Source organism: Thalassophryne amazonica, chromosome 4, assembly GCF_902500255.1.
Source record: "Thalassophryne amazonica chromosome 4, fThaAma1.1, whole genome shotgun sequence".
Lineage (NCBI taxonomy): Eukaryota > Metazoa > Chordata > Actinopteri > Batrachoidiformes > Batrachoididae > Thalassophryne > Thalassophryne amazonica.
In genome coordinates this window covers 52961119-52987816 of record NC_047106.1, presented here as the reverse complement: position 1 = coordinate 52987816, position 26698 = coordinate 52961119, and the positions used below count along the sequence as shown (strand labels likewise).

The following is a 26698-nucleotide window of genomic DNA, read 5'->3' as shown; positions in this document are numbered from 1 at the left end:
CTGGAGGTTTCTTCCTGTTAAAAGGGAGTTTTTCCTTCCCACTGTAGCCAAGTGCTTGCTCACAGGGGGTCGTTTTGACCGTTGGGGTTTTACATAATTATTGTATGGCCTTGCCTTACAATATAAAGCGCCTTGGGGCAACTGTTTGTTGTGATTTGGCGCTATATAAAAAAAAATTGATTGATTGATTGATTGATCTCACGCTACGTTTGTGATGGCATCACAAAAAGTGACTTAATCTTTTAGTATGTGATACTGTCATGTAATGGAGTAGATTTTCGTGAGGGTGTCACAAAATGAGGCATGAGCTTTGGCAAACATTTTAGAAAAATGGAAAACATTTTATGATGATATCACAAAAAACATGCACATTACACAATAACATGTCCAAACCATTTGAAGCAAACGCCACAGTTTGTGATGGTAATTGGCACATTTGCTTTATTTTGAAAACAGACATTGAAACCATTTTTATTTTTTTCTCTCACATGTTTGAACTCCTTGATAAAGTTGAAACTGGACATTGCACTCACTGTAACATAGGAAAGTATTTTTCTTGTTTTGCTTGTTTGTTTGATTTTATTTTATTTTTATTTTTTTCTTAACATCAGTGCAAGAGTATTTCCAATTCATATAAACTGTCATAACAACACCAAAGACATCAAAAAGAAGCCGCCACACCTCTTTAAGTTTTTGTGACTGCGAAAAAGTTCCTCTCAGAGGGAGAGTTCCCATCATGCATTTGGTTTGATGGTTCATGCTACTGTTGTCATGTTTGGCAGAACACAAATAAACATATAAGAAGAGCCAGTTACATAGAAAGCTGACCTCTATAGTTTATTATAAGCTTGTGTCATTTAAATGGCAGCAGGTCCTTTATGGGAAATAAGCAGTTTGTAAAAGGGGTGCAAACCAAGCTTGAATGACTCAGGCAGAAAAGAGAAAGTAATACTCGTGTACTTTTTTTTTTTTTTTTTTGTAGGGTAACGTTGCTCAACTGGAAGCATCACACATTTAACGATACATTCTCTTCTCCATCTGATGTCAGCATTTAATGTATTCTCAGTGCGCTTGTGCAGCACTAAAAAACTAGTGTTTGCTTTTGCACGTGCATTTGCAGAACTACAGGTTTTATTTGCAGTTTTTTTTTATTTATTTTTTTTATTAAAGTGCATTGCAATGCAAAAATAAAGTACAGTGCATTCACAATGCATTTTAAATGTGCAACTATCCAGTTGGGTGCATTGATTCTATGACAAATTCACTCATCACAAACACTGAAGAAATCAAGTCCTCCTCCTTCTGCTCCTCACCCTCCTCATTCATCATCATCACGTTAACAACCATTATTCATGTTATTATCACTTCCTCTTAGTATTAGCTTGAGCCAAAAAACTTCACGCTGGAAACTCCCCCCAAACACGAGAAAATCATTGCCACACAAAAAATGACAAACAAATAGAAACGGAATGCCTTCGCATTGGGAAGGCAAAGAGCAACCTTTTTAGATTTTGTTTTTGTGTTATTCATCATACTCTTAATTCTGCTTTCTTTAGGTTCAACTTTGCCTTAGTCATCCTTGGAATCGGCGGCCTCTGCCGCTGCATCTTCCAGGGCGACCACCTCCGCTTTAGACTCCTCGGCAGCATCTAGGAGGAAAAATATAGAGGGACGGGGGAGAAGAGGATGGATTGTGGAGTATAAAGAAGTCAGGAGGAGGTGGAGATGATCAGAGGTGAACGAAAAGGTGGATTGGAGAACAGAGGATGGGAGAGGAGAGATTAGCCTGGGAAGACGTGGTTTGGATTAATCATGCTCAGTATCAAAGAAGAACATTGTTCTTCTTTGATACTGAGCATCAAAGACTTCATGTATCAGCTTCTAGTTTTGGTGATTTAGATATTGCACATTAAAAGATTGAACAAAACAAACAATATAAAGACAGTATTTTGTAATTCCGTTTTCCGAGCAGCATGTTGGCTTTGCTTAAATCCACAGCATGTCAATCAGGAGACACAAGCTGCGATCTGAAATCCCACAACGGCTGTGCAAATAATGTGGAGAAGAGAGTGCTCCTCATAAAGACATGAAGCATTTCAGCTGACATCACATGATACCCACAGGGTCCTAAATCCAAGCAACATCTGCTGGAAGCTTACCAACCACTGCTGAGTAATGATTCATTATCCATCACAAAGCTACAGGTGATCCTTTAGTTACATTTTGTGCTGCTTGAAGACATTTAATGTGCTTTTTATATATAGTACATAATAAATAGTATTATTATTAATTATTATCATTATTATCATCATTATTATTATTATTATGGGGCCATAAATTTGACTGAGCTCTGAGCTTGATCCTTGATCAATCCTAACCAAAATCAAGTTACTTCTTCCCATCCACACACCCAGTGTACCTGGTAATTTTGATCAAAATCAGATTAGGTATTTCCTAACATGTATACAAGCATAGTTACATGGAGATCAAGGCAACCACAAGAATGCAGGCATCAGCCAATGGCACTATTAAATAAAGAAAATTGTATTTTGGCAGTGCACATGCTTCCAAAACAGAAAGTTCCTGGTTTAAGACAACCTGCACCCATTCACCAAGTCATGTAGATTTGCTTCAGGAAGGGCATCGGGTGTAAAACAGGCAGATCAAAACTGGAACTGCTGTAGTGATCCCGAGGGGAAAAAAGCTGTGAATGCCTGCTACACAACAACAGTTCCCCAAAATTACTCATTGACATACATGCAATTTAAATCAGAAAACAACAACAAAAACAGATTTAGAGGAGAACACAGTAAAAAATGTATGTAGTTTTATCACAAAATACTTGACGAGTCCTTATGAAGTATTTGCTATTTTTTCTTAGCCCACAAAATGGAAGTAATTTTTCAAAAAAGGTTTCAAAATAAACTGAATCAACCTTCTGCTGGGCTCAGATAAAACAGCAAATGCTTCATGGTCACCACATGATCATGGTCATCACAAGGAATGCACATTAACTTTTTGGAGTTTTTTTATGAAATTGTAAATGTTTGCTGTTTATGCACATTTTTAAAGTTTTGGGCTTGCTTAAAAAATGCACAGTACTGTAAATTTCAAATCATTCTGGTAAAATTACAAAGTTTTTCTGACTCACCACATGAAATCAATACACACACTATATATATGTATGTGTGTGTGTGTGTATATATATATATATATATATATATATATATATATATATATATATAGTGTGTGTGTGTGTGTGTGTGTGTGATAGCCATAATAAAAAGTATAAAAACTGTTTTTCCCAGTCAAATTTAAATCTATGTTATAAATTTTTTATGTAAATTAATCAACAATAATTTGACAGTGGGGTCAAACTACTTACATTTTCTTTTTCATGGGAAATTTTATTATTTAGTATTTCGTCCAATGGCTGCAGAACCTTTTTTGATACTTTCCGCTGAAATCTTTTATTTAAGTGCCCCCAGAGCGATGATGTCATACTAAGATGAGCTCATACTCCTGTTATAGAAAGAAGAGTCATCAAGGAATGACATCACTGCTTTGGAGAACGGGGGCGAGGGGGGTCACGGAGTGCGAGCAATGTGTGTGTGTGTGTGTGTGTGTGTGTGTTGACAGCATGAGTCACAGCACATCATCCAGGTAAGAGCTAAGTAGTGTGTTAGCCATTTCGACAGACTTGAGAATGTCCTTTCTCACAGTTCTTGAACTGTGCACACAGTGGGGCCGTTTTCACACAAACAGCCATGTGTCAGTTTTCTGGCATCAGTGCTGCTTCATGTATTTACAATGGCTGTATTAATGAATTTACAAGGAAGAACTGATAAAAAATAAATAAACCAACCAAGTACATTAACCACTTGGCCACCATTTGGTCACCAATATAAATATAAATATGGGTATATAAATATATGGTAATTTAGTATGGTAATGGTAATTTGGTGTCGCCCCCCCAAATAGACCCCACCTCCTACGCCTATGGTAGGCACAGCTAACCAACCGTGACATAGACCGTGACGTATGTCACAGTATGAGCTGTACTTCCACCAAGAAGCTTCTTAGCTCTGATAGTTGATTTTTGTCTCCTTGTGCAGAATTCCTCAAAAGGACTTCAGTTGATCTCCATGAAACATTGTGGAACAAAGAGTTTTCAAACGTGAAGAACCCATTAAAAAACTAGAAGGCACTTAGAGAGTGCCTACCTCCGCCAAGGCCACATATTCTTCACTGCCAAAATGTGTAGCTTTACTTGCATTGAGCATCAAAAATCATAAATTATTTCCTAGGACGTTATTCAACTGGTCTTAAAGTGGTATTCAAGTTCATTACAAGTATTTTTTTTAATTAAATGTTCCCGGAATCTTAAAATGTCCAGACCTAATAACCTCCTCCAACTTCGGTGGAGGAGGTTATGTTTTTACCCCTGTGTGTTTGCCTGCTTGTCTGTTTGTTTGCCTGTTTGTTTGTTTGTGAACAGCTGGAGTTCACAATTTGTCATTTATCTTATATATGACATAAATTTTTTATTGAAGATTCATATTCTGATAGGCAAGATGTGATTCAATTTTCAAGGTCAAAGTCAGAAAAAATCTTGGAAAATCTTGGAAAATTGCAAAAAAAAATCCCTATCTTTTACATTGAATGAAGATTCAAAAATGCATAACTCTGTCAAACAAGGTCAAATTTCTTTCACATTTGAGAGCATTATGTAGGATGGTATCCTTTATCGCCTGATAAAGTTTGATCTGGATCTGATCCAGATTACAGATTTTGTGGGGATTTAAATTTAACATTGAAAATCCCATTTAATGTATATTTCACATTATATCTTAACCAAATGTGCCCCAATCACTCTCATATTTGAAGGTGAAGTGCAGACTGGCACTCACTATCACCTGACAGAGTTTGATCCAGATCTGGTAGGGATTGTGAATTTTGTGGACATTTGAATTTAACATTGAAAAGCCCATTTGGTGTACATTTTGCATTATTTCTCAATCAAAAGTGTCTCAATCACTCTGATTTTTTCTGTTATGGATTTACCTACACCACCAAAATTGGATGGAGGTTCCAATTTTATGTCTGTTTATCTTCCAGTTATCAGTAACCAGAAACCAAGTGCCAAAAGCAATGACAAATTGTGCATACCAGAGATAACCAATGTTCTGTGAAAATTATGTGAAAAATAATTCAGAAACCAAAAAAGTTGAGGAAAAAAAACTGACAACACCAGGAAAAAAAAACTTTTATTCAAGTGCTGAACTAAATACATACTCCTGACATTTGATCACATCTAATTTAGCTTATGAAAAGTCACTTCTAACAGGACTTTGACCTTGAAAATTTTTTTCCAGGTAAAAATTGTGGAATTGGAAAGTAGAGTAGAGTGCAGTGCTCTAGTTCAAAATAAAATCCCTTATTTTCTAGGGCATGATCTGTCTGCTCACCAAATTTCATTAACATCCTCTCAAAACACTGCAGTGTGTCAAACATTCTTCTAGATCTCAGTTGCAGAATATATTCAGGATCATCTCAAAAAGTGAATCACTTATGTCAAGGAACACTATCCATCTGCTCACCAGATTTACCTTTTGAGTTGTCCTGCTAACAGACAACAACAACAACAAAAAGCAAACAGCAAAAACATTTCCTCACTGGCTGAGGTATTAAACATTGAATAGTAGTAACACAATTAATTTTTTTATTACATTTAGTGTTGCTGGCTTTTTTATAACTTTTATGCACATTAAAAGTGTCTAAACTTATCATTGACAACCAGTTTCCAAAATTTGACACTTACTGGTAAATGTTTAATATGTATATGTCATGGACATGAATGAGCGAAGTTCTTCAGCATCTCACCATGTCATTTAGGTCTTTCACACTTTTTCAGGAAATGCTTCTGGAGAGCAATAGCATGACTAAAAATCTTCAGCTTCTGGAGGGCTTCACCCCCAGACCCCCCAACTACAGCCCTCTTAACACCCCCAACCCCCCCCCCCCCCCATTTTAAGCATTTTATTTATTTGCATCTAACATGCATCGATAAAAGTCCTCACCATTGTAATTTTGGTCCTTCAGACTTTTTTCAGTGAATGCTTCTGGGGAGCATTAGCATGGCTACCTTCAGCTTCTAACTACAGCCCTGTTAACCCCCTGCCACTTTAAGCATTTTTTTAATGTAGATGTAAATTCATATTCAAACTTTTCAGCTAGGTGACAGTAGGGCTGCACAATATGACCAAATTAGCTGAACTTTCAAGTCTAAGTCTATGCACCACTCCATCAGGAAGCTGTATTTCATATTTTTAATTACATTCATACCAAGTTGTAGAGATTTGCTATCAGTTTGCGTTTAAGGATGATAATTTTAGAAAAAAAAATTATATTTGAAATGGCATCAACAAATTAAAATGTGTGAAATAACAAGTGTTCCAATACTTTTGAGGGCAACTGAGAAACACTTGGGAAACATCTTACATCTCAAATAAGCAAACAGAGCATGAATCAACTGCTGCCTACTCGTTTTATTAATCTAAAATCACTGGAGACTCACGCATATATAAGCCAACCCGAATTAAAGGAGAAATGTCACTTTTAACAACCTGGACCTCATTTCTGGAATAAAATACAACCGTTTAATTGCCGATATAACTTTGGTGTCATTAGGAGTCTGTGGTTCAGATGATGTGTTCAGGTTTAAATCTGGCTCAAAGATTCTTCTTCTTCAACTCAGGTGGATTAGAACTACTGTACAGGAGGGACCTAGCAGTCAATATGTGTCATCAATTTCAAAATGGCTCTTTTCAACCAGACGTGTGGTGCCGTGACATGTCAATCATCTGGGTGGCACCTGGGGTGTCCAATCAGATTTTCTGGGAGTCCAGTGCAACCCAGCTACACCCATGCCAGGAAGTGTTCAACATTTGACCTTTCCTGTTTCACTGTGGACTCAAATTTGGCAGTTCCTGATTCAGTCTCAACTTGCCACAGAATTCCTGCGAGATTCCATGAGATCTCGTGTATTGTCAATTCAGGAAGTGGTCAACATTTCACATTTCCTGTTTCACTGTGAGCTTAAAATTTACCACTTCCTGCTTCAGTGTAAACTTGCCACTGAATATCCCGCAATATTCCACGAGATCTCATGTATTGTCAGTCCAGGAAGTGTCGATCCAAGAAGTGTTCAACATTTGACATTTCCTGCGTCACTGTGGACTCAAAATTTGCCACTTCCTGTTTGGGACTCAGTCAGGGTTCGATTTTAGCAGTTACCTGGGAACCCATGGCACCCTACTTTGGGGGCGGGCACACAACTCTCTAGACTTGCATTCCCGACTGGAATCCAGCTTTTTTATTCAATAATTATACAGAAATCTATCAAATTTAGACAAAATTTGCGCAGAATTCGACTTTCTGAGAGCTACACATACACAAAACCTCATCAAAAATGTTCATCTCCTCTGCTTGTAATGCCACATTTTATTATACACAGATGTATAATAAAACAAATGGTGACTGGTTTCTAAACACAATTATGACTGCGTTTTTGAGTGAAGAGCGAGGAGCAGCCCCACAACAAGCAGCGGAGAGTTGTTTTTATGTGCGCGCGCGAGCGAATCATCCGTGAAGATTATTTTATTTTTATTTATTAACTACACAGATGTAAAGTAAAACGAATGGTGACTGGTTTCTAAACACAATTATGACAGAGTTTTTTGGGGAAGAGTGAGCAGCAGCCCCACAGCAGGCAGCGGAGAGTTTTTTTTTTGTTGTTCCTTACGTGTGCGCGCGAGCGAATCGTCCGTGAAGATTATTTTACTTATTAACTACACAGATGTATGATAAAGCAAATAGTGACTGGTTTCTAAACACAATTATGACAGACTTTTTGGGGGAAAAGCGAGCAGCAGCCCCACAGCAAGCAGCGGAGAGTTGTTTATTTTATTTATTGATTGATTGATTGATATTTATTGATTTTATTTATTTTTGATGAGGATATGTCATTCAATGCGCATATTAAACAAATATGTAGGACTGCTTTTTTGCATTTGCGCAATATCTCTAAAATTAGAAAGGTCTTGTCTCAGAGTGATGCTGAAAAACTAATTCATGCATTTATTTCCTCTAGGCTGGACTATTGTAATTCATTATTATCAGGTTGTCCTAAAAGTTCCCTGAAAAGCCTTCAGTTAATTCAAAATGCTGCAGCTAGAGTACTGACAGGGACTAGAAGGAGAGAGCATATCTCACCCATATTGGCCTCTCTTCATTGGCTTCCTGTTAATTCTAGAATAGAATTTAAAATTCTTCTTCTTACTTATAAGGTTTTGAATAATCAGGTCCCATCTTATCTTAGGGACCTCATAGTACCATATCACCCCACCATATCACCTGATCCAGCCCTAACTATAAGCTTTAGCAAAAAGGAAAGTTTTAAGCCTAATCTTAAAAGTAGAGAGGGTGTCTGTCTCCCTGATCTGAATTGGGAGCTGGTTCCACAGGAGAGGAGCCTGAAAGCTGAAGGCTCTGCCTCCCATTCTACTCTTACAAACCCTAGGAACTACAAGTAAACCTGCAGTCTGAGAGCGAAGCGCTCTATTGGGATGATATGGTACTACGAGGTCCCTAAGATAAGATGGGACCTGATTATTCAAAACCTTATACGTAAGAAGAAGAATTTTAAATTATATTCTAGAATTAACAGGAAGCCAATGAAGAGAGGCCAATATGGGTGAGATATGCTCTCTCCTTCTAGTCCCCGTCAGTACTCTAGCTGCAGCATTTTGAATTAACTGAAGGCTTTTTAGGGAACTTTTAGGACAACCTGATAATAATGAATTACAATAGTCCAGCCTAGAGGAAATAAATGCATGAATTAGTTTTTCAGCATCACTCTGAGACAAGACCTTTCTGATTTTAGAGATATTGCGTAAATGCAAAAAAGCAGTCCTACATATTTGTTTAATATGCGCTTTGAATGACATATCCTGGTCAAAAATGACTCCAAGATTTCTCACAGTATTACTAGAGGTCAGGGTAATGCCATCCAGAGTAAGGATCTGGTTAGACACCATGTTTCTAAGATTTGTGGGGCCAAGTACAATAACTTCAGTTTTATCTGAGTTTAAAAGCAGGAAATTAGAGGTCATCCATGTCTTTATGTCTGTAAGACAATCCTGCAGTTTAGCTAATTGGTGTGTGTCCTCTGGCTTCATGGATAGATAAAGCTGGGTATCATCTGCGTAACAATGAAAATTTAAGCAATACCGTCTAATAATACTACCTAAGGGAAGCATGTATAAAGTGAATAAAATTGGTCCTAGCACAGAACCTTGTGGAACTCCATAATTAACTTTAGTCTGTGAAGAAGATTCCCCATTTACATGAACAAATTGTAATCTATTAGACAAATATGATTCAAACCACCGCAGCGCAGTGCCTTTAATACCTATGGCATGCTCTAATCTCTGTAATAAAATTTTATGGTCAACAGTATCAAAAGCAGCACTGAGGTCTAACAGAACAAGCACAGAGATGAGTCCACTGTCCGAGGCCATAAGAAGATCATTTGTAACCTTCACTAATGCTGTTTCTGTACTATGATGAATTCTAAAACCTGACTGAAACTCTTCAAATAGACCATTCCTCTGCAGATGATCAGTTAGCTGTTTTACAACTACCCTTTCAAGAATTTTTGAGAGAAAAGGAAGGTTGGAGATTGGCCTATAATTAGCTAAGATAGCTGGGTCAAGTGATGGCTTTTTAAGTAATGGTTTAATTACTGCCACCTTAAAAGCCTGTGGTACATAGCCAACTAACAAAGATAGATTGATCATATTTAAGATCGAAGCATTAAATAATGGTAGGGCTTCCTTGAGCAGCCTGGTAGGAATGGGGTCTAATAAACATGTTGATGGTTTGGATGAAGTAACTAATGAAAATAACTCAGACAGAACAATCGGAGAGAAACAGTCTAACCAAATACCAGCATCACTGAAAGCAGCCAAAGATAACGATACGTCTTTGGGATGGTTATGAGTAATTTTTTCTCTAACAGTTAAAATTTTGTTAGCAAAGAAAGTCATGAAGTCATTACTAGTTAAAGTTAATGGAATACTCAGCTCAATAGAGCTCTGACTCTTTGTCAGCCTGGCTACAGCGCTGAAAAGAAACCTGGGGTTGTTCTTATTTTCTTCAATTAGTGATGAGTAGAAAGATGTCCTAGCTTTACGGAGGGCTTTTTTATAGAGCAACAGACTCTTTTTCCAGGCTAAGTGAAGATCTTCTAAATTAGTGAGAAGCCATTTCCTCTCCAACTTACGGGTTATCTGCTTTAAGCTGCGAGTTTGTGAGTTATACCACGGAGTCAGGCACTTCTGATTTAAAGCTCTCTTTTTTAGAGGAGCTACAGCATCCAAAGTTGTCTTCAATGAGGATGTAAAACTATTGACGAGATACTCTATCTCACTTACAGAGTTTAGGTAGCTACTCTGCACTGTGTTGGTATATGGCATTAGAGAACATAAAGAAGGAATCATATCCTTAAACCTAGTTACAGCGCTTTCTGAAAGACTTCTAGTGTAATGAAACTTATTCCCCACTGCTGGGTAGTCCATCAGAGTAAATGTAAATGTTATTAAGAAATGATCAGACAGAAGGGAGTTTTCAGGGAATACTGTTAAGTCTTCTATTTCCATACCATAAGTCAGAACAAGATCTAAGATATGATTAAAGTGGTGGGTGGACTCATTTACTTTTTGAGCAAAGCCAATAGAGTCTAATAATAGATTAAATGCAGTGTTGAGGCTGTCATTCTCAGCATCTGTGTGGATGTTAAAATCGCCCACTATAATTATCTTATCTGAGCTAAGCACTAAGTCAGACAAAAGGTCTGAAAATTCACAGAGAAACTCACAGTAACGACCAGGTGGACGATAGATAATAACAAATAAAACTGGTTTTTGGGACTTCCAATTTGGATGGACAAAGACTAAGAGTCAAGCTTTCAAATGAATTAAAGCTCTGTCTGGGTTTTTGATTAATTAATAAGCTGGAATGGAAGATTGCTGCTAATCCTCCGCCCCGGCCCGTGCTACGAGCATTCTGACAGTTAGTGTGACTCGGGGGTGTTGACTCATTTAAACTAACATATTCATCCTGCTGTAACCAGGTTTCTGTAAGGCAGAATAAATCAATATGTTGATCAATTATTATATCATTTACCAACAGGGACTTAGAAGAGAGAGACCTAATGTTTAATAGACCACATTTAACTGTTTTAGTCTGTGGTGCAGTTGAAGGTGCTATATTATTTTTTCTTTTTGAATTTTTATGCTTAAATAGATTTTTGCTGGTTATTGGTGGTCTGGGAGCAGGCACCGTCTCTACGGGGATGGGGTAATGAGGGGATGGCAGGGGGAGAGAAGCTGCAGAGAGGTGTGTAAGACTACAACTCTGCTTCCTGGTCCCAACCCTGGATAGTCACGGTTTGGAGGATTTAAGAAAATTGGCCAGATTTCTAGAAATGAGAGCTGCTCCATCCAAAGTGGGATGGATGCCGTCTCTCCTAACAAGACCAGGTTTTCCCCAGAAGCTTTGCCAATTATCTATGAAGCCCACCTCATTTTTTGGACACCACTCAGACAGCCAGCAATTCAAGGAGAACATGCGGCTAAACATGTCACTCCCGGTCTGATTGGGGAGGGGCCCAGAGAAAACTACAGAGTCCGACATTGTTTTTGCAAAGTTACACACCGATTTAATGTTAATTTTAGTGACCTCCGTTTGGCGTAACCGGGTGTCATTACTGCTGACGTGAATTACAATCTTACCAAATTTACGCTTAGCCTTAGCCAGCAGTTTCAAATTTCCTTCAATGTCGCCTGCTCTGACCCCCGGAAGACAATTAACTATGGTTGCTGGTGTCGCTAACTTCACATTTCTCAAAACAGAGTCGCCAATAACCAGAGTTTGATCCTCGGCGGGTGTGTCGTCGAGTGGGGAAAAACGGTTAGAAATGTGAATGGGTTGGCGGTGTACACGGGGCTTCTGTTTAGAACTACGCTTCCTCCTCACAGTCACCCAGTCGGCCTGCTTTCCCGGCTGCTCGGGATCTGCCAGGGGGTAACTAACGGCGGCTAAGCTACCTTGGTCCGCACCGACTACAGGGGCCTGGCTAGCTGTAGAATTTTCCACGGTGCGGAGCCGAGTCTCCAATTCACCCAGCCTGGCCTCCAAAGCTATGAATAAGCTACACTTATTACAATTACCGTTACTGCTAAAGGAGGCCGAGGAATAACTAAACATTTCACACCCAGAGCAGAAAAGTGCGGGAGAGACAGGAGAAGCCGCCATGCTAAATCGGCTAAGAGCTAGTAGCTACGCTAAGCTAGCGGATTCCTAAAAACACGCAAAGTGAATAATGTGTAAATAATTTAGAGGTGATTCAGCAGAAGGAGTGCTTTAGTTAAGGCACGTAAAGATTACACTGGGAAACAAATCGTAATCTAGATAACTAGATCAATCTAACTGCGCAGATTAAACAGCTAACAGATACAGAAAAACACCGCTGTGCTCCGGAACAGGAAGTGATACAATACCGCAGTGCTGACTAGTGCAGTTATGCTGCTATAGACTTAGACTGCTGGGGGGTTCCCATGATGCACTGAGTGTTTCTTTCTCTTTTTGCTCTGTATGCACCACTCTACATTTAATCATTAGTGATTGATCTCTGCTCCCCTCCACAGCATGTCTTTTTCCTGGTTCTCTCCGTCAGCCCCAACCAGTCCCAGCAGAAGACTGCCCCTCCCTGAGCCTGCTTCTGCTGGAGGTTTCTTCCTGTTAAAAGGGAGTTTTTCCTTCCCACTGTCGCCAAGTGCTTGCTCACAGGGGGTCGTTTTGACAGTTGGGGTTTTTCTGTAATTATTGTATGGCTTTGCCTTGCAATATGAAGCGCCTTGGGGCAACTGTTTGTTGTGATTTGGTGCTATATAAATGAAATTGATTTGATTTGATTTATTTATTTTTGTTTACATGTGCGCGCGTGAATGGGACAGGAGGTCCTCAAACTGGGTCCTGCAGAGGTGAAAGGTCCGCTGAAAGCGGCCGTCATCCAGAAGCAGCTCCTGTAGCAAATAATGATACTCCCCGAATTGGGAACGTCTCATGACGTTTGTCAGCTTTCCACAACAACTCGCTCCGTGTGATCAAGGTCCGTCATGTTAACTTGACTGACAACCGGAGTCGGCGAGCGGCAACCTCTTCCTGTCATCAGGGGAGAGGTCTAGGCAGCCAGCCTTCAAGGACACCCGTGTGCAGGTTGCTGCCAATACCACCAGTTCTGGTTCTGTGACAGTGGCAGTGGATGCTGATGAAGAGGCTGCTGGTGAACCTGCTGCTGCCTATACAGCTGGAGCCTCTAATGTAGACTCAGACTCTGACTCTGGCTCAGATTCTGCCTTAGATTCTGAGTTTAATTCTGATTCTGAGGAAGAACACCTTGAAGTGCTGCAGAAAATGGCAGGTGACCATGATGACTGCTAATAGATTTTCTGTAATCACAAGTGTAATCAACACTCATGGGAGCCATGATTGTTAATGGGCTGGATGTTTAATAAAACATTGGCAGCTTAGATGACCCCAATGCCAATCTGCCTGTGCATATTGGCATGGGGTCATCTCAGCTTCTGACAAGGTTAGAAAATTTCTAAATTTCAGAAAATATTACTCCAAAAACACAAAAATTCCCTCCCATAATTTCACCCCAATTCTGCCCCAGATATCACCAGAATGCACCATTTGCATCCTTTTATATCAAAATTTTCTAAGGGGGCATGCCCCCAGATCCCCCTAGTTGCTTCGTACGTTTGGCACCGAACTTTTCTGAGGGGCATCAGACTTTTCAGATTTTGGTGCCCTTAAGGCACACAACTACAGTATTTATTCTAAAAGGCAAACCCTGGACTCAGTGTACCATGAGCAAGCTTTGCGTCGCTTCACTCGTATAAATACAACCTCGAATCAGAAATAGGTGGGACAACATGAAAAATGTAAAAACAATCAAGCAAACACAAAACATAACAAACAAGCAAAAAACCCCACAATGATTCTTACTTGAAGTTCTATTTCATTGCAGACAGTGTGATACCAAATATTTTATGTTCTGTTGGATCAACTTAATTTAATTTGTTAATACTGTATAACCCATTCCTGCATTTCAGGTTTGGAACACATTCTAAAAAGAAAAAAGAAAAGTTGGGATGCCAAAGCACATGGTAATCTTGTCATTCCTTCGCACAACACTTAAAATATGTTTTGACATTGAGGATACAAGTGATGAAGTATTTTAGGAGTTATTTTGTCTCTATTTTTCCTGGAAACACATCTTAGGGTGTGCACATTTTAAAATTCTCCACGCTGTCTATGTCATGGAGAGGTGAGGACTGCAGGCGGGCCAGTCCAGTGTCCGTACCCTCTTCTTCCACAGTTATGCCTTTTGGAGTGTGTGCAGAATGCACAAAGAGCAATCAGAGATTTCTGACGTCAGCCAATCCAGATCCAGATCCAGATCACCTCCAAAATTCAGCAGAGTCTTCCATGGCCTAATATCTATCTGTGGTGCAAATTTGATGAGAATCTGTGAAGTAATTTTAACGTAATCCTTCAAAGCCTATATAAAGTGAAATCTTGATCCAGAATCCAAATCTGATGAAAGCTTATTAAAGCTTTTGCACCAGTGTCTCTTCAACTTCTTATTGATAGTTTTAGCTGAAATTTATTATTTATGTTTCCTGAGTATAAATACAGGAACAGCTTCTATTACAGGGCTGTCTCACAGCAGTGACCCTTCACCTACCCTCCCTCCTTCCTCCTTAACAGCCCCCCACCACCACCACCATCACCTCTACACATTGCCACTCCGTGTTCTTAAGTGCAATATCATAAGTATATCTGTGCACACTCAGCAGTAGTCAATTCTTTCCCCATCCTTTATTACGTCTGACAAGAACGTAATAAAATCATCTGCATTTATTTATTTGTCTGTCTGTCTGTCTGTCTGTTAACAGGATTATGCCAAAATTACGGCATGGATTTTGACAAAATTTTCACCACAGACACATATTAGACCATGGAAGACCTACTGGAGGTGTTCTGAATCCGGATTCTGGATCAAAACTTCACTTTATATAGGCTTTAAAGGATTACATCCAAACTACTTCACAGATTCTCACCAAATTTGTACCACAGATATTGGGGCATGGAAAACTCCACTAAATTTTGGAGGTGATCCAGATCCAAATCCGGATTCTGGCTCAGGTTTTCACTTTATAGGCTTTGAAGTATTACGTCAAAACTATTTCATGGATTCTTACCAAATTTGCACCACAGATAGATATTAGGGCATGGAAGAGTCCACTGAACTTTGGAGGTGATCCGGATCCGAACTGCATGGCGGACATTGGAAATCTCAGATTGCTCTTGTTTTAGTCTATCTGTTTCTGTACATACTATTTGCATGTTTTCATCTCTCATGACATTCTATAAAGTGTTTATGATAGTGAAGTGTTTAAACATTTGTGTACTTTGTAATTTGTGTAATTGTGTTATATGTGTAATTTGTGTACTCTGAAGCATCAATTTTCTCTCTTTTTTTGTACATTTTAGGGACTTACTCTGCATCTGCAGGTTTCCTAAATTGGCATTTCATTATAGTTTTACAGTGGCAATAAAAATATTTTATCTTATCTGAGAGTAAAGATGTCAAAGGACCTTTTACATATTTTCCCAGAAAAATATTAAAATATTACAAAAATAATAAATTTTATCCTCTCGAACATCTCCAAGTTAAAAGGACATATACTGCAGATAAACTGAGTTAAGTTTGGTTCATTTTGATGCAACAGTTCAAAGCTAAAATTAAGTTGGTTTTATTCATTCTAAGTTTGCTGTAAGTTTGTTTTGGCCATATACATGTCTGTGCTTGTGAGAAGAAAGAATCTCATCACATGCATGAGGGGAATTCAGAGCAGATGCAGTGAAGTTACGTGCAGTTTGAAATTACTAGATTAGATTAGAGATTAGACAGAACTTTATTAATACCTTGGGAAGTCTCCCTCAGGGAAATTGGTTCCAGCTGCACTGTATAGCAGCACACAGGGTAAGAAGCACACAATGTGCACTACCAAGGTCAACATTGCGCACGTACTAAAATGTATCGGTGTTTATTTATTTATTTGTCTGTCTGTTAGCAGGATTACGTCAAAAGAGAGATATTATATAAGAGAGAGAGAGATATTAGATAAAGGAAGACTCCATTAAAATTTGGAGGTGATCCAGATCCAGATTCTGGATCGTTTCACTTTAGGCTTTGAAAGATTACATCAAAACTACTTCACGGATTCTCACCAAATTTTCTACAAGGACACATATTATGTCATGGATGACTCCACTACATTTTGGAGGTGATCTGGGTCCGGATTGGCAGACGTCAGAAATCTCTGATGGCACTTGGTTAATAAAGTGTTAAGGACTTTTGTGCAGCACTGTAGGTTTCTACAGGTGTGAGGTGAATTCCAGTAATGTCATTAGCAGCAGTATCCTTTATCATTGGTGGACTCTTTTGGTTTTGTTCAAATTGTGGCATTCTTGGTTACTGTTGTCAATAATCTTGATGAAAACCAGAGCATACAGGTGTTTCAGATTTCCAGAAATCCAGCCCTGAGGGAGTGGTAGATGTACTTGCTCTAACACTTCTTGTCGTTATATGTGACTCAGAAATATGTCTAAGAGAAAGTAGTCACAAAGTCTGTGTTTGGTGGAGAATCTGGCTTGCATATATCGAGGATACCTCATCAATTATTCAGTCAGACTGGAGCACTTTGTGTTCTTGTATAAGCAGCTTGCAGTCTGTCCACTGACAACCAAGTGATTTCAGCTGAAGTCCGACTTGTTCATCAGCTGTAAAACTGTGACTAACAGTTTGAGGTCTTCTAATTGTCAGTTCTTTGACAAACTGCGCTGATCTGTGACCAGCTGCCTGAACGTGGATTGCAGCCAGCAGAGGTCATTAATCATTCATTTAAAGCAGAGCACCTGTTATCCGCAGTGTGCACCGTGCAGGACGGCTACCCCATCGTGGTGGTAACTATGACAACGTGGAGACAGCGCTGCCTGGGTGACCTAGTTTCCTTGTAGTCTACTTGCTGTGTGTGTGTGTGTGCGTGTGTGTGTGTGTGTGTGTGTGTGTGTGTGTGTGTGTGTGTGTGTGTGTGTGCGCATGTGTGTGTGTGTGTGCGCGTGCGTGCACGACTGCACGGACGCACGCACACACCCTCCATTAACTACCTGTCTGACCCACAAATGTCAGCTCATGTCACATACTGTATACCTTCTGAAGAATAATCATGTTTAAAGGAGTAATATTGTGAAAAACTTTTTATTTCTCTTTTACAAATATAAAAGGTTGGGATTTGATGTTAAACATTTCTCAAGTACCACATTTCTGTTGCTCTCAATGTGGAAACATTCCTGCATTAAAAAAAATTTAAACCTGAAACAGTTAATGTTAGGTTTCTGTGACATATGTCACAGAGGTCAGTATATGGACGCCTGCTTGTTGTGTTGAACATGCTCCATGAGCCTGTTTACACTGGTTGACACGCTCACACCGTCACTGTCAGCACAACAAATATTAGCTCCTTTCTATTTAAAGCCACAAATACAGGACCCCATTTTTCTCAGGACCCCCACCCACGACGACTCTCTCCCGAGCCTGCACGGCTGCATCCAGCCTACCCGCCCGTCGCCTGTCGGCTATGTGTCGGGGTTCACTGCGCATGCTGGTGGTGGTTAGCGGAGGGGCCCCCGGGGACCGGAGACAGGCGCAGGTTGCGAGGCAGGGCCCTGCCTCTCAGCCCCGCCTGGCCTTTCGGCCGCCCGCCCGCCTGCCTAGGCCTGGATGCTGCCGCCACCACTGCTGAGAGTCAGCCTACCTGGTTGATCCTGCCAGTAGCATATGCTTGTCTCAAAGATTAAGCCATGCAAGTTTAAGCACACACGGCCCGTAAAGTGAAACTGTGAATGGCTCATTAAATCAGTTATGGTTCCTTTGGTCGCTCTCAGTTACTTGGATAACTGTGGTAATTCTAGCGCTAATACATGCCAACGAGCGCTGACCCCTCACAGGATGCGTGCATTTATCAGACCCAAAACCCATGCAGGGTGGCCCGGGTCGCGGGCGCCCCGGCCAAAAACAAACAAAAAAAAAGCCACAAATACAGAAACAGGTCAACCTCAGAGACCTACAAATGTTTTCTAATTTGTAGCATTATACCAGTGTCTACGAGTTACTGATTTCTGTTTTTAAAACACAAAATCACCTGATTAACTTTGTGAAAAGATTGATAATGTGACACTTTTAAATGATTGGTATTCTTGCTTAGACCTACTGTATAGTCTCTTTGAATATTTTATGGCTTTCGATATACAGAGCAGGGCTGTCAACTGATCACCATCTGGTGGTGAGTTGGATCAGAGGGTGGGGGAGGACTTTTGACAGACCTGGTAAGCCCAAACGGATAGGGCACATAAACTGGGAAAGTCGGGAGGAGCCAACTGTCCAACAGATTTTCAACTCACACCTCCGGTGGAGCTTTTCTAGCATCCCTGTGGAGATTGGGGCATTGAACCAGAATGGGCAATGTTCAAAGTTTCCATTGCTGAAGCTACAGTGGGGAGCTGTGGCCTGAAGGTCTTAGGTGCCTCAAGGAGCAACAACTCTCAAACAGTGGCTGGGATGAGGATCAGCACCTCTAAATCTGAGGCCATGGTTCTCAGCAGGAAACCGATGGGTAGTGAATGAGGTCTTGCCCTAAGTGAAGGAGTTCAAGTACCTCTGTGTCTTTTTCACTAGTGAGGGGACAATGGAGTGTGAGATTGGCTGGGGAATCAGTGCAGCAGGGGTGGGTTGCATTCCCTCTACTGTACTGTTGTGACGACAAGGGACCCAAAACATGATGCTCTCGATCTACTGGTCAATCTTCGTTCCTACTCTAACCTATGGTCATGAGGATTGAGTTATGACCGAAAGAACAAGATCGCGGGTACAAGAGGCAGAAATGGGCTTCCTCAGAAGGGTGGATGGTGTCTCCCTTAGGGATAAGGTGAGAAGCTCGGTCATCCTTGGGGAGCTCTGAGTAGAACCGCTCCTCCTTCGTGTTGAAAGGAGCCAGTTGAGGTGGTTCAGACATCTGGTAAGGATGCCTCCTGGGCACCTCCCTAGGGAGGTGTTCCAGGCACATCCATTTTGGAGGAGACCCCGGGGAAGACCAAGGACTAGGTGGAGAGATTATGCCTCCACACTGGCCTGGGAATGCCTTAGGATCCACCAGTCAGAGATGGTCAATGTGGCACGGGAAAGGGATGTTTGGGGTCCTCTGCTAGAGCTGTTGCCCCCACGACCCGACCCCGGATAAGTGGTTGAAGATGAGTGATGATAGTGAAGCACGACAGCTTTGTTTCATATTTTTCAAATAAAGGATTTCCAATCTTTTATGACCAATATGTTTAAAATTCACCTTTTCTTAAAAAAATAGAATTTTAAAGAATGTGTCTTGAAATTATGTCAAGACACCAAAAGAGACTGGGAAACTCAGCTTCCCAGCATGCCGCTTGAGAATCAGAGGACAGTGCCACACATCTGATGCTAATGTTAGCTTCATGTAGCAAAAAAAAAAAAAAAAAAAACACAGTAGACCTTCAATTGTGATTGAAAGGGCCAAAAAATGACTTGAAATGGAAATGGAAAGACAATAACAGACATATGTAACAACAACAGGCCACCAGAGGGCCTATCAGGAAGACCTCCAGATAAAATGTTGACATATTTTACATGAACGTTTTGCTGGATATCTAACTGGAAAGGCAACATTCAGCTCTAGTGTGTCAGCTGTCACTTGTACTTTACAACTAAACTAAACAAATAAACTGAGTCAGTGGTTAGCTTAACACTTATCAATCCCTTTATTACCACCGCCAACAAAGTTTGTTTGTTTGTCTGATTGTGAACAGCCTGGAGCAATTTTTCATATATCATTATAAAATTTTTGATTTTTGATTCAATGTGCAAGGTCACATATATCAAAAGTCAAAGTCAAGAAAAATCTTCAAATCAAATATTCATACCTCTGTTAGAAAAGATCAGATTTCTTTCATAATTGTTGTTCTGGTAGTTTTAAAATTGAGGATTACCTTTATCCAAGACTTTTGAACTCAAGTGTGACTCATCACCTACAGTGAGGGAAATAAGTATTTGATCCACTGTCAAATTTGCAGGTTTTTCCACCTACAAAGAATGAAGAGGTCTGTACTTTTTATCGTAGGTACACTTCAACTGAAATAGGTGGGACAACATCCAGAAAAATCACATTGTATGATTTTTAAATAATTAATTTGGATTTTATTTTTCAATTCAATTTCTTTTCATTTATATAGCGCCAGATCACAACAGATTTGCCTCAAGGCGCTTCACACAAGTAAGATCTAACCTTACTAACCACCAGAGCAGCAGTGGTAAGGAAAAACTCCTTACCATTATTGCATGAAATAAGTATTTGACCCCCTAGAAAAACAGACCTTAACAATTGGTACAGAAACAATTGTCTGCCATTACAGAGGTCAGATGTTTTCTGTAGTTCTTGACCAAGGTTTCACACACTGCAGCAGGGATTTTGGTCCACTCCTCCATACAGATCGTCTCCAGATCTTTCGGGTTTGGAGTTTCAGCTCCGTCCAAAGATTTTCTATTGAGTTCAGGTCTGGAGACTGGCCAGGCCACTCCAGGACCTTGAAATGCTTCTTACAGCGCCCCTCCTTAGTTGCCCTGGCTGTGTGTTTGGGGTCATTGTCATGCTGGAAGACCCAGCCATGACCCATCTTCAGTGCTCTTACTGAGGGAAGGAGGTTGTTTGCCAAAATCTCGCAATACATGACCCCATCCATCCTTCCTTCAATACGGTGCAGTCGTCCTGTCCCCTTTGCAGAAGAGCATCCCCAGAGTATGATGTTTCCACCCCGATGCTTCACAGTTGGGATGGTTTTCTTGGGGTTGTTCTCATCCTCTAAACATGGTAAGTGGAGTTGATTCCAAAAAGCTCTATTCTGGTCTCATCTGACCACATGACCTTCTCCCATGCCTCCTCTGGATCATCCAGATGGTCACTGGTGAACTTCAAACGGGCCTGGATATGTGCTGGCTTGAGCAGGGGGACCTTGCTGCCCGCAGGATTTTAAACCATGACAGCCTCATGTGTTACTAATGAAATCTTTGTGACTGTGGTCCCAGCTCTCTTCAGGTCATTGACCAGGTCCTCCTGTGTAGTTCTGAGCTTTCTCAGAATCATCCTTACCCCACAAAGTGAGATCTTGCATGGAATCCCAGACCGAGGGAGATTGACAGTCAGCTTGTGTTTCTTCCACTTTCTAATAAATAATCATAACAGTTGTTGTCTTCTACCAAGCTGCTTGCCTGTTGTCCTGTAGTCCATCCCAGCCTTGTGCAGGTTTACAGTTTTGTCCCTGGTGTCCTTAGACAGCTCTTTGGTCTTGGCTATGGCGGACAGGTTGGAGTGTGATTGATTGAGTGTGTGCACAGGTGTCTTTTATAAAGGTAACAAGTTCAAACAGGTGCAATTAATACAGGTAAAGAGTGCAGAATAGGAGGGCTTCTTACAGAAAAATTAACAGGTCTGTGAGAGACAGAATTCTTGCTGGTTGGTAGGTGATCAAATACTTATTTCATGCAATAAAATGCAAATTAATTATTTAAAAACCCAGCCCAGTCTCATGTTTTTGTTTTTTCGTGCTCCCGTGACAAAATGAGTCCAATTTTCGTGACGGGGTTTTTTTAAACTCACTATTCCTAACCCTACTCCTACCCCCAACCTTAACCATAACCATAACCTAATCTTACTCTTTCCCCCCACCCTAACCATTTTTTTTAGATTCTGTCTCTCACAGTTGAAGTGTACCTATGATAAAACTTACAGACCTCTCCATTCTTTGTAGGTGGGAAAACCTTCAAAATTGACAGTGGGTCAAATTCTTATTTCCCCCACTGCATATAATACCAAGATGATATTCACAAAAACATGAAGTTTCACATAATCCTGATGACAAAAGCTCTTAATTTTACAAATCCAGGTCTGTAGGAGCCAATCAAGTAAAAGACTCGTTCATTTACCACCTTGTTCCTTCAGACTTTCTGGTTATTTATATACTTGGCCGCTAGCACATAATAGGAATGCATGATGTTCAGCTCACTTTTTACTCTCTATTCATCACCTGTTCCAGCTCCATGGAGCAGCTCAAACCATTCATCATACATTTGGACATGGAGCACTGAGTTCACTTCATTGTTCACCTGTCTTTCCATAAAGAGGTGCCGTGACACATTACATCAGAGTTGAAAGGTTTGTTTTAATGTGGTGCACCAATCAGTTGATACGCCACTAAACAAACAAGGATGAGGCAGATGAACAAGTCTTTAACAGCCTCGAAGTTATTTTTACTAACTGAAAAGAGTGGTTCTTTATGACTTGTTCAGTCCAACGTTACATTCCTAACAGAGCAATTACAGCGCCCCGTAACAGAACTGGACTTATGCTGAGCACACACAGACAGACGGACACAAAGTCTTCGCAATACCCAATGGCTGTATTTGATGGCCTCAGTTAATAATTCTCAGCCATTGTAAGACATCCTCATTTTTCTGTTTGTGGCACCTCCCCCTTGTCTGTGGTTTCTGGATCTCTGGGACACTGCCTTATATTGAGCTGTCTCGCTGTTAAGCATCGAATGGTGGAGCACTGCCAAAGAGCTGTAAATTCCAATCCAGTTATTTCCAGCACTCATTGCCAAGGAGACTACGTACAGTCTGTTGTTCTTTTATTTATTTATCTACTTTACAGAAAGACATTCTTTCTTGATTAATAAACGTCTCAACTGGTTGTTGTTAATGTGCTCGAAAATGCATGGTTGCAGACCTCAAGGAGAATATAGTTTTGTCTTCCCTGCTAAACATGACCTGTTTAAGGAACATTTCATGTTTGTAAATCAATATAGGGGAGGGGATGGTCTAGTGCAGTGGTGTCCAAACTATTCCAGAAAGGGCCGAGAGGGTGCAGGTTTTCTTTGCAGCCACTGACTCCAGCAGGTGATTTCACTGATGAACATCAGTTTGAGCAGGTGGGATGAATTCAACACTGAAATCACCTGCTGGAGTCAGTGGCTGTAAAGAAAACCTGCACCCTCTCGGCCCTTTCTGGAATAGTTTGGTCACCACTGGTCTAGTGGTTAAAGTGTTGGGCTTGAGACCAGAAGATCCTTGGTTCAAATCCCAGGCTGACCGGAAAATCACTAATGGCCCTTGGGTAAGGTCCTTAATCCCGTAGTTGCGCCTGGTGTGTAGTGAGCGCCTTGCATGGCAGCACCCTCACATCGGGGTGAATGTGAGGCACTGATGTGTAAAGCGTTTTGAGCATCTGATGCAGATGGAAAAGCGCTACATAAATGCAGTCTATTTAATATATCTTGAGAATAGCCAGTTTTTATTCTGTGCAATTGAAAAGAGACAGTTCTGATTGGATTAAAATTGGGTACCAACTGAAACTTTATATCAATTGGGCAGCATAGTCTTGTTTGAGGGTAATTTCTCTACTTCCGGGGACAGACACACAGCACTTTCTCTGAGATTTTGGGCAAATTGAAAATGCAAAAAAAAAGTAACGATGTGGAGGAAAGTGGATATGTGTTGCGGTTTGTTTGTGACTCAGAGCACAAACGTGTTGAAGTGATTGTTCAGGTGAGAGAACACAGCTACTCTGGTTAAGCTGGGCAGACACTGTATGATATTTTCAATCGTTGTACTCGGCTCCAGCTGTGCGACAAAACCGCAGGGTGTAAAAGTTCAGAGCGCACGATTTATGTTCTCACACTATACGGCTCGATGCTCTGATGCGATCTGATTACTCACATTGTACGATCAAAAACCACACGTCGGACTCATGTTTCCAGAAGCAAAACGTAAACAGAAGCTTTTTTGGGGGTCTTTTTTTTCAAACTTTATTTACATTTCTTATTTTTACAAAAACTCTCAATGTAAGATGTCAAATTTTTAACTACAAAAAAAAACAATACAGGACTTTACATGAGTTGAAGATTAAGGGGGGAAAAAAGAAAGAGAAGCTGCTCTCCCAAAGAGATGATCACTGTTTATGCTCTCACCAATTCCGCATCGGTGTTTGCACATGCGCATTGTGAGAAGTTGGGGTAAATCGGCTTGGAGGCGCTTGTAGCGCTGCTTCAATAGTGCGATACCCTCACGAGGGCCAGCCAGAATATCAAACAGGTTTGATTTTCATCCGAACATATGACTGCCGATCAGGAGGTGTTTGTGAGATGTTAAACACAGCTAGTTACTCCATGTATAATGCAGGACGCACGATTAAGCTGAAACTTTGCACCAGAGGTGTAAAACTCCAGCTTTAGAAAGTAAAAACCCTCTCGTGTTGCTTCTACCTGTGCACCTAAAACAGGTGATCTCAATAATGAGCTCATCCACCTGCCTGAAGAGTTGAAGTAATTACAGTCAGCTGGTTTATTATCAATCAATCAATCAAATTTTATTTGTTAAGCGCCTTACAACAACCTAAGTTGACCAAAGCACTGTACATATAAAAATCACATTTAAAATATAGTTAAAAAGAGGAACACAGATTCATTTTATTCCCAAGTCTAAAAAGACTAAGTATCAAAAGCACATCTAAACAAATACGTTTTGAGTTTTGTTTTAAAAAGGGGCAGATCCGAGATGGCACGCAAGTCAAGGGGCAGCAAGTTCCAAAGTTTAGGACCTGCTACTGTGAAAGCATGATCACCCCACTGTTTGCTTCGAGACCTGGGCTGCTCCAACAAGTAGAGCTGTGCAGATCGCAGAAATCTGCTGGGCAAGTGAAAAATTGGTTCAAAAGGGGCCAAAACTTGCACAGTGTAAGCCCAGCTTTAGCTGTGTAGGTTAACACTTACCAACACAACCTCTCCCAGTTGCCTTGTCCTCCCTTCTCCACTGAGAACCGAAAAAAACTGCACTTTTCACGATTGCTTCAGTGATTGCAGCTGAAAAAAATACACCGTTTTCCTGTGTGAAGATATGCTGTGTATATATTGCGCAATGGAAGCGGCCGTCCCCATAAGTGGTCATTTGCTAGTTTTATGTGACGTTTTGTGAGCAAGTGGTCAGTAGTAGAAGAAGAGTGATACGAAGCTGCTATAGTAAGTAACCAGCCCCCTCTTGTGGACAAAATGCAACACAAGATGTTTCACAGTCAGCTCCTTTTTTTCTGTTTTTAATTCACAGCTAAAAATGCCATTTCTACCAACAGACCACTAAAAAGAGCGGCTGTCCCAAGAAAAAGAGGGCGTTTCCAATGCTCTTATGCCTTGTGTGTGTGTGTGTGTGTGTGTGTGTGTGTGTGTGTGTGTGTGTGTGTGTGTGTGTGTGTGTGTGTGTGTGTGTGTGTGTGTGTGTGTGTGTGTGTGTGTGTGTGTGCGTGCGTGTGTGTGTGCGTGTGGTGGATAAATGACTGTAAGTCTTCTGGGTGTCAATCAGGTAAAAGCCCTATGACGATCCGTGTACCTTGTTTATCTTTTGTTTGGTTATGCTCCTCCTTCTCAGCTGTCAGGCTGACATCTGCAGGCACGTCGGCTTGTCTGGCCTCCTCCTTCTTATCTTCGCTCTTCTCCTCCTCCTTCTTCTCCTCTGCAGCTGTGGTAGGACTTTTGGCTGCCTCCACCTCTTTGGGCTTCTCCTTGGCTTTCTCTTCTGCCTTTGGATCCTCTTTCTGGGGTTCAGAGGGATCCGCTACAGGAGACGCAGCGGCGGCCGGAGAGTTAGCCGGCTTGTCCGTCACTGGACTTTTGGCTTGGCTCGTAACCTCTTCTTTCTTGGCCTCCTCTGCCACAGCAGCCTCCTCCTTTGCAGGAGCCTCCTCTCCCCCTTCTGTTGCCTCCTCTGGAACAGAGGGGCTGTCTCCCTCCTTCTCTTCCTCACCGTCTTTCATCTTTTTTCGAGTTATGTGTCCGCGGAAGCTAGCCTGTATTTTAGTGGCAGCCTTGTGGGCCTTGTCTTCAGGTTTATTGGTGGTACCATCCTGCTCAATCTTCTGGTCCGCCTCCTCGTTCTTCTCCACCTGGCAGCCAAAAGAATGACACGGATGATTAGCATGTGTGGAATAGATCCAGAGGATTCATAGATTATTCTTCTACAATCTGCTCATATTCATGTGTACGAGGTCTGTCCGTAAAGTATAGGTCCTTTTTATTTTTTTCAAAAACTATATGGATTTCATTCATATGTTTTTACGTCAGACATGCTTGAACCCTCGTGCGCATGCGTGAGTTTTTCCATGCCTGTCGGTGACGTCATTCGCCTGTGAACACTCCTTGTGGGAGGAGTCGTCCAGCCCCTCGTCGGAATTCCTTTGTCTGAGAAGTTGCTGAGAGACTGGCGCTTTGTTTGATCAAAATTTTTTCTAAACCTGTGAGACACATCGAAGTGGACATGGTTCGAAAAATTAAGCTGGTCTTCAGTGAAAATTTTAACAGCTGATGAGAGATTTTG

The 26698-nt window shown here is 40.9% G+C and overlaps 1 protein-coding gene and 1 long non-coding RNA gene across 3 annotated transcripts in view; one reads left to right on the top strand and one right to left on the bottom strand.

Moving 5' to 3' along the window:
* Nucleotides 1–468: 468 nt before the first annotated feature.
* Nucleotides 469–26698, bottom strand: part of gap43 (growth associated protein 43) — a 43999-nt gene continuing 17769 nt past the window's right edge. For both annotated transcript variants that reach the window (XM_034167917.1, XM_034167918.1), the window contains exons 2-3: nucleotides 25715–26267; nucleotides 469–1649 (exon numbers count right to left, since the gene is read on the bottom strand). In XM_034167917.1, the coding sequence (XP_034023808.1) occupies nucleotides 1570–1649; nucleotides 25715–26267 (633 nt within the window). In that variant the 3' untranslated portion in view covers nucleotides 469–1569. The remainder of the gene's footprint in view (nucleotides 1650–25714; nucleotides 26268–26698) is intronic.
* On the top strand, nucleotides 7462–26168 carry LOC117508241. The gene is made up of 3 exons (XR_004560023.1): nucleotides 7462–7490; nucleotides 11307–11312; nucleotides 26063–26168. It is a non-coding gene; the product is annotated as an uncharacterized LOC117508241 (long non-coding RNA).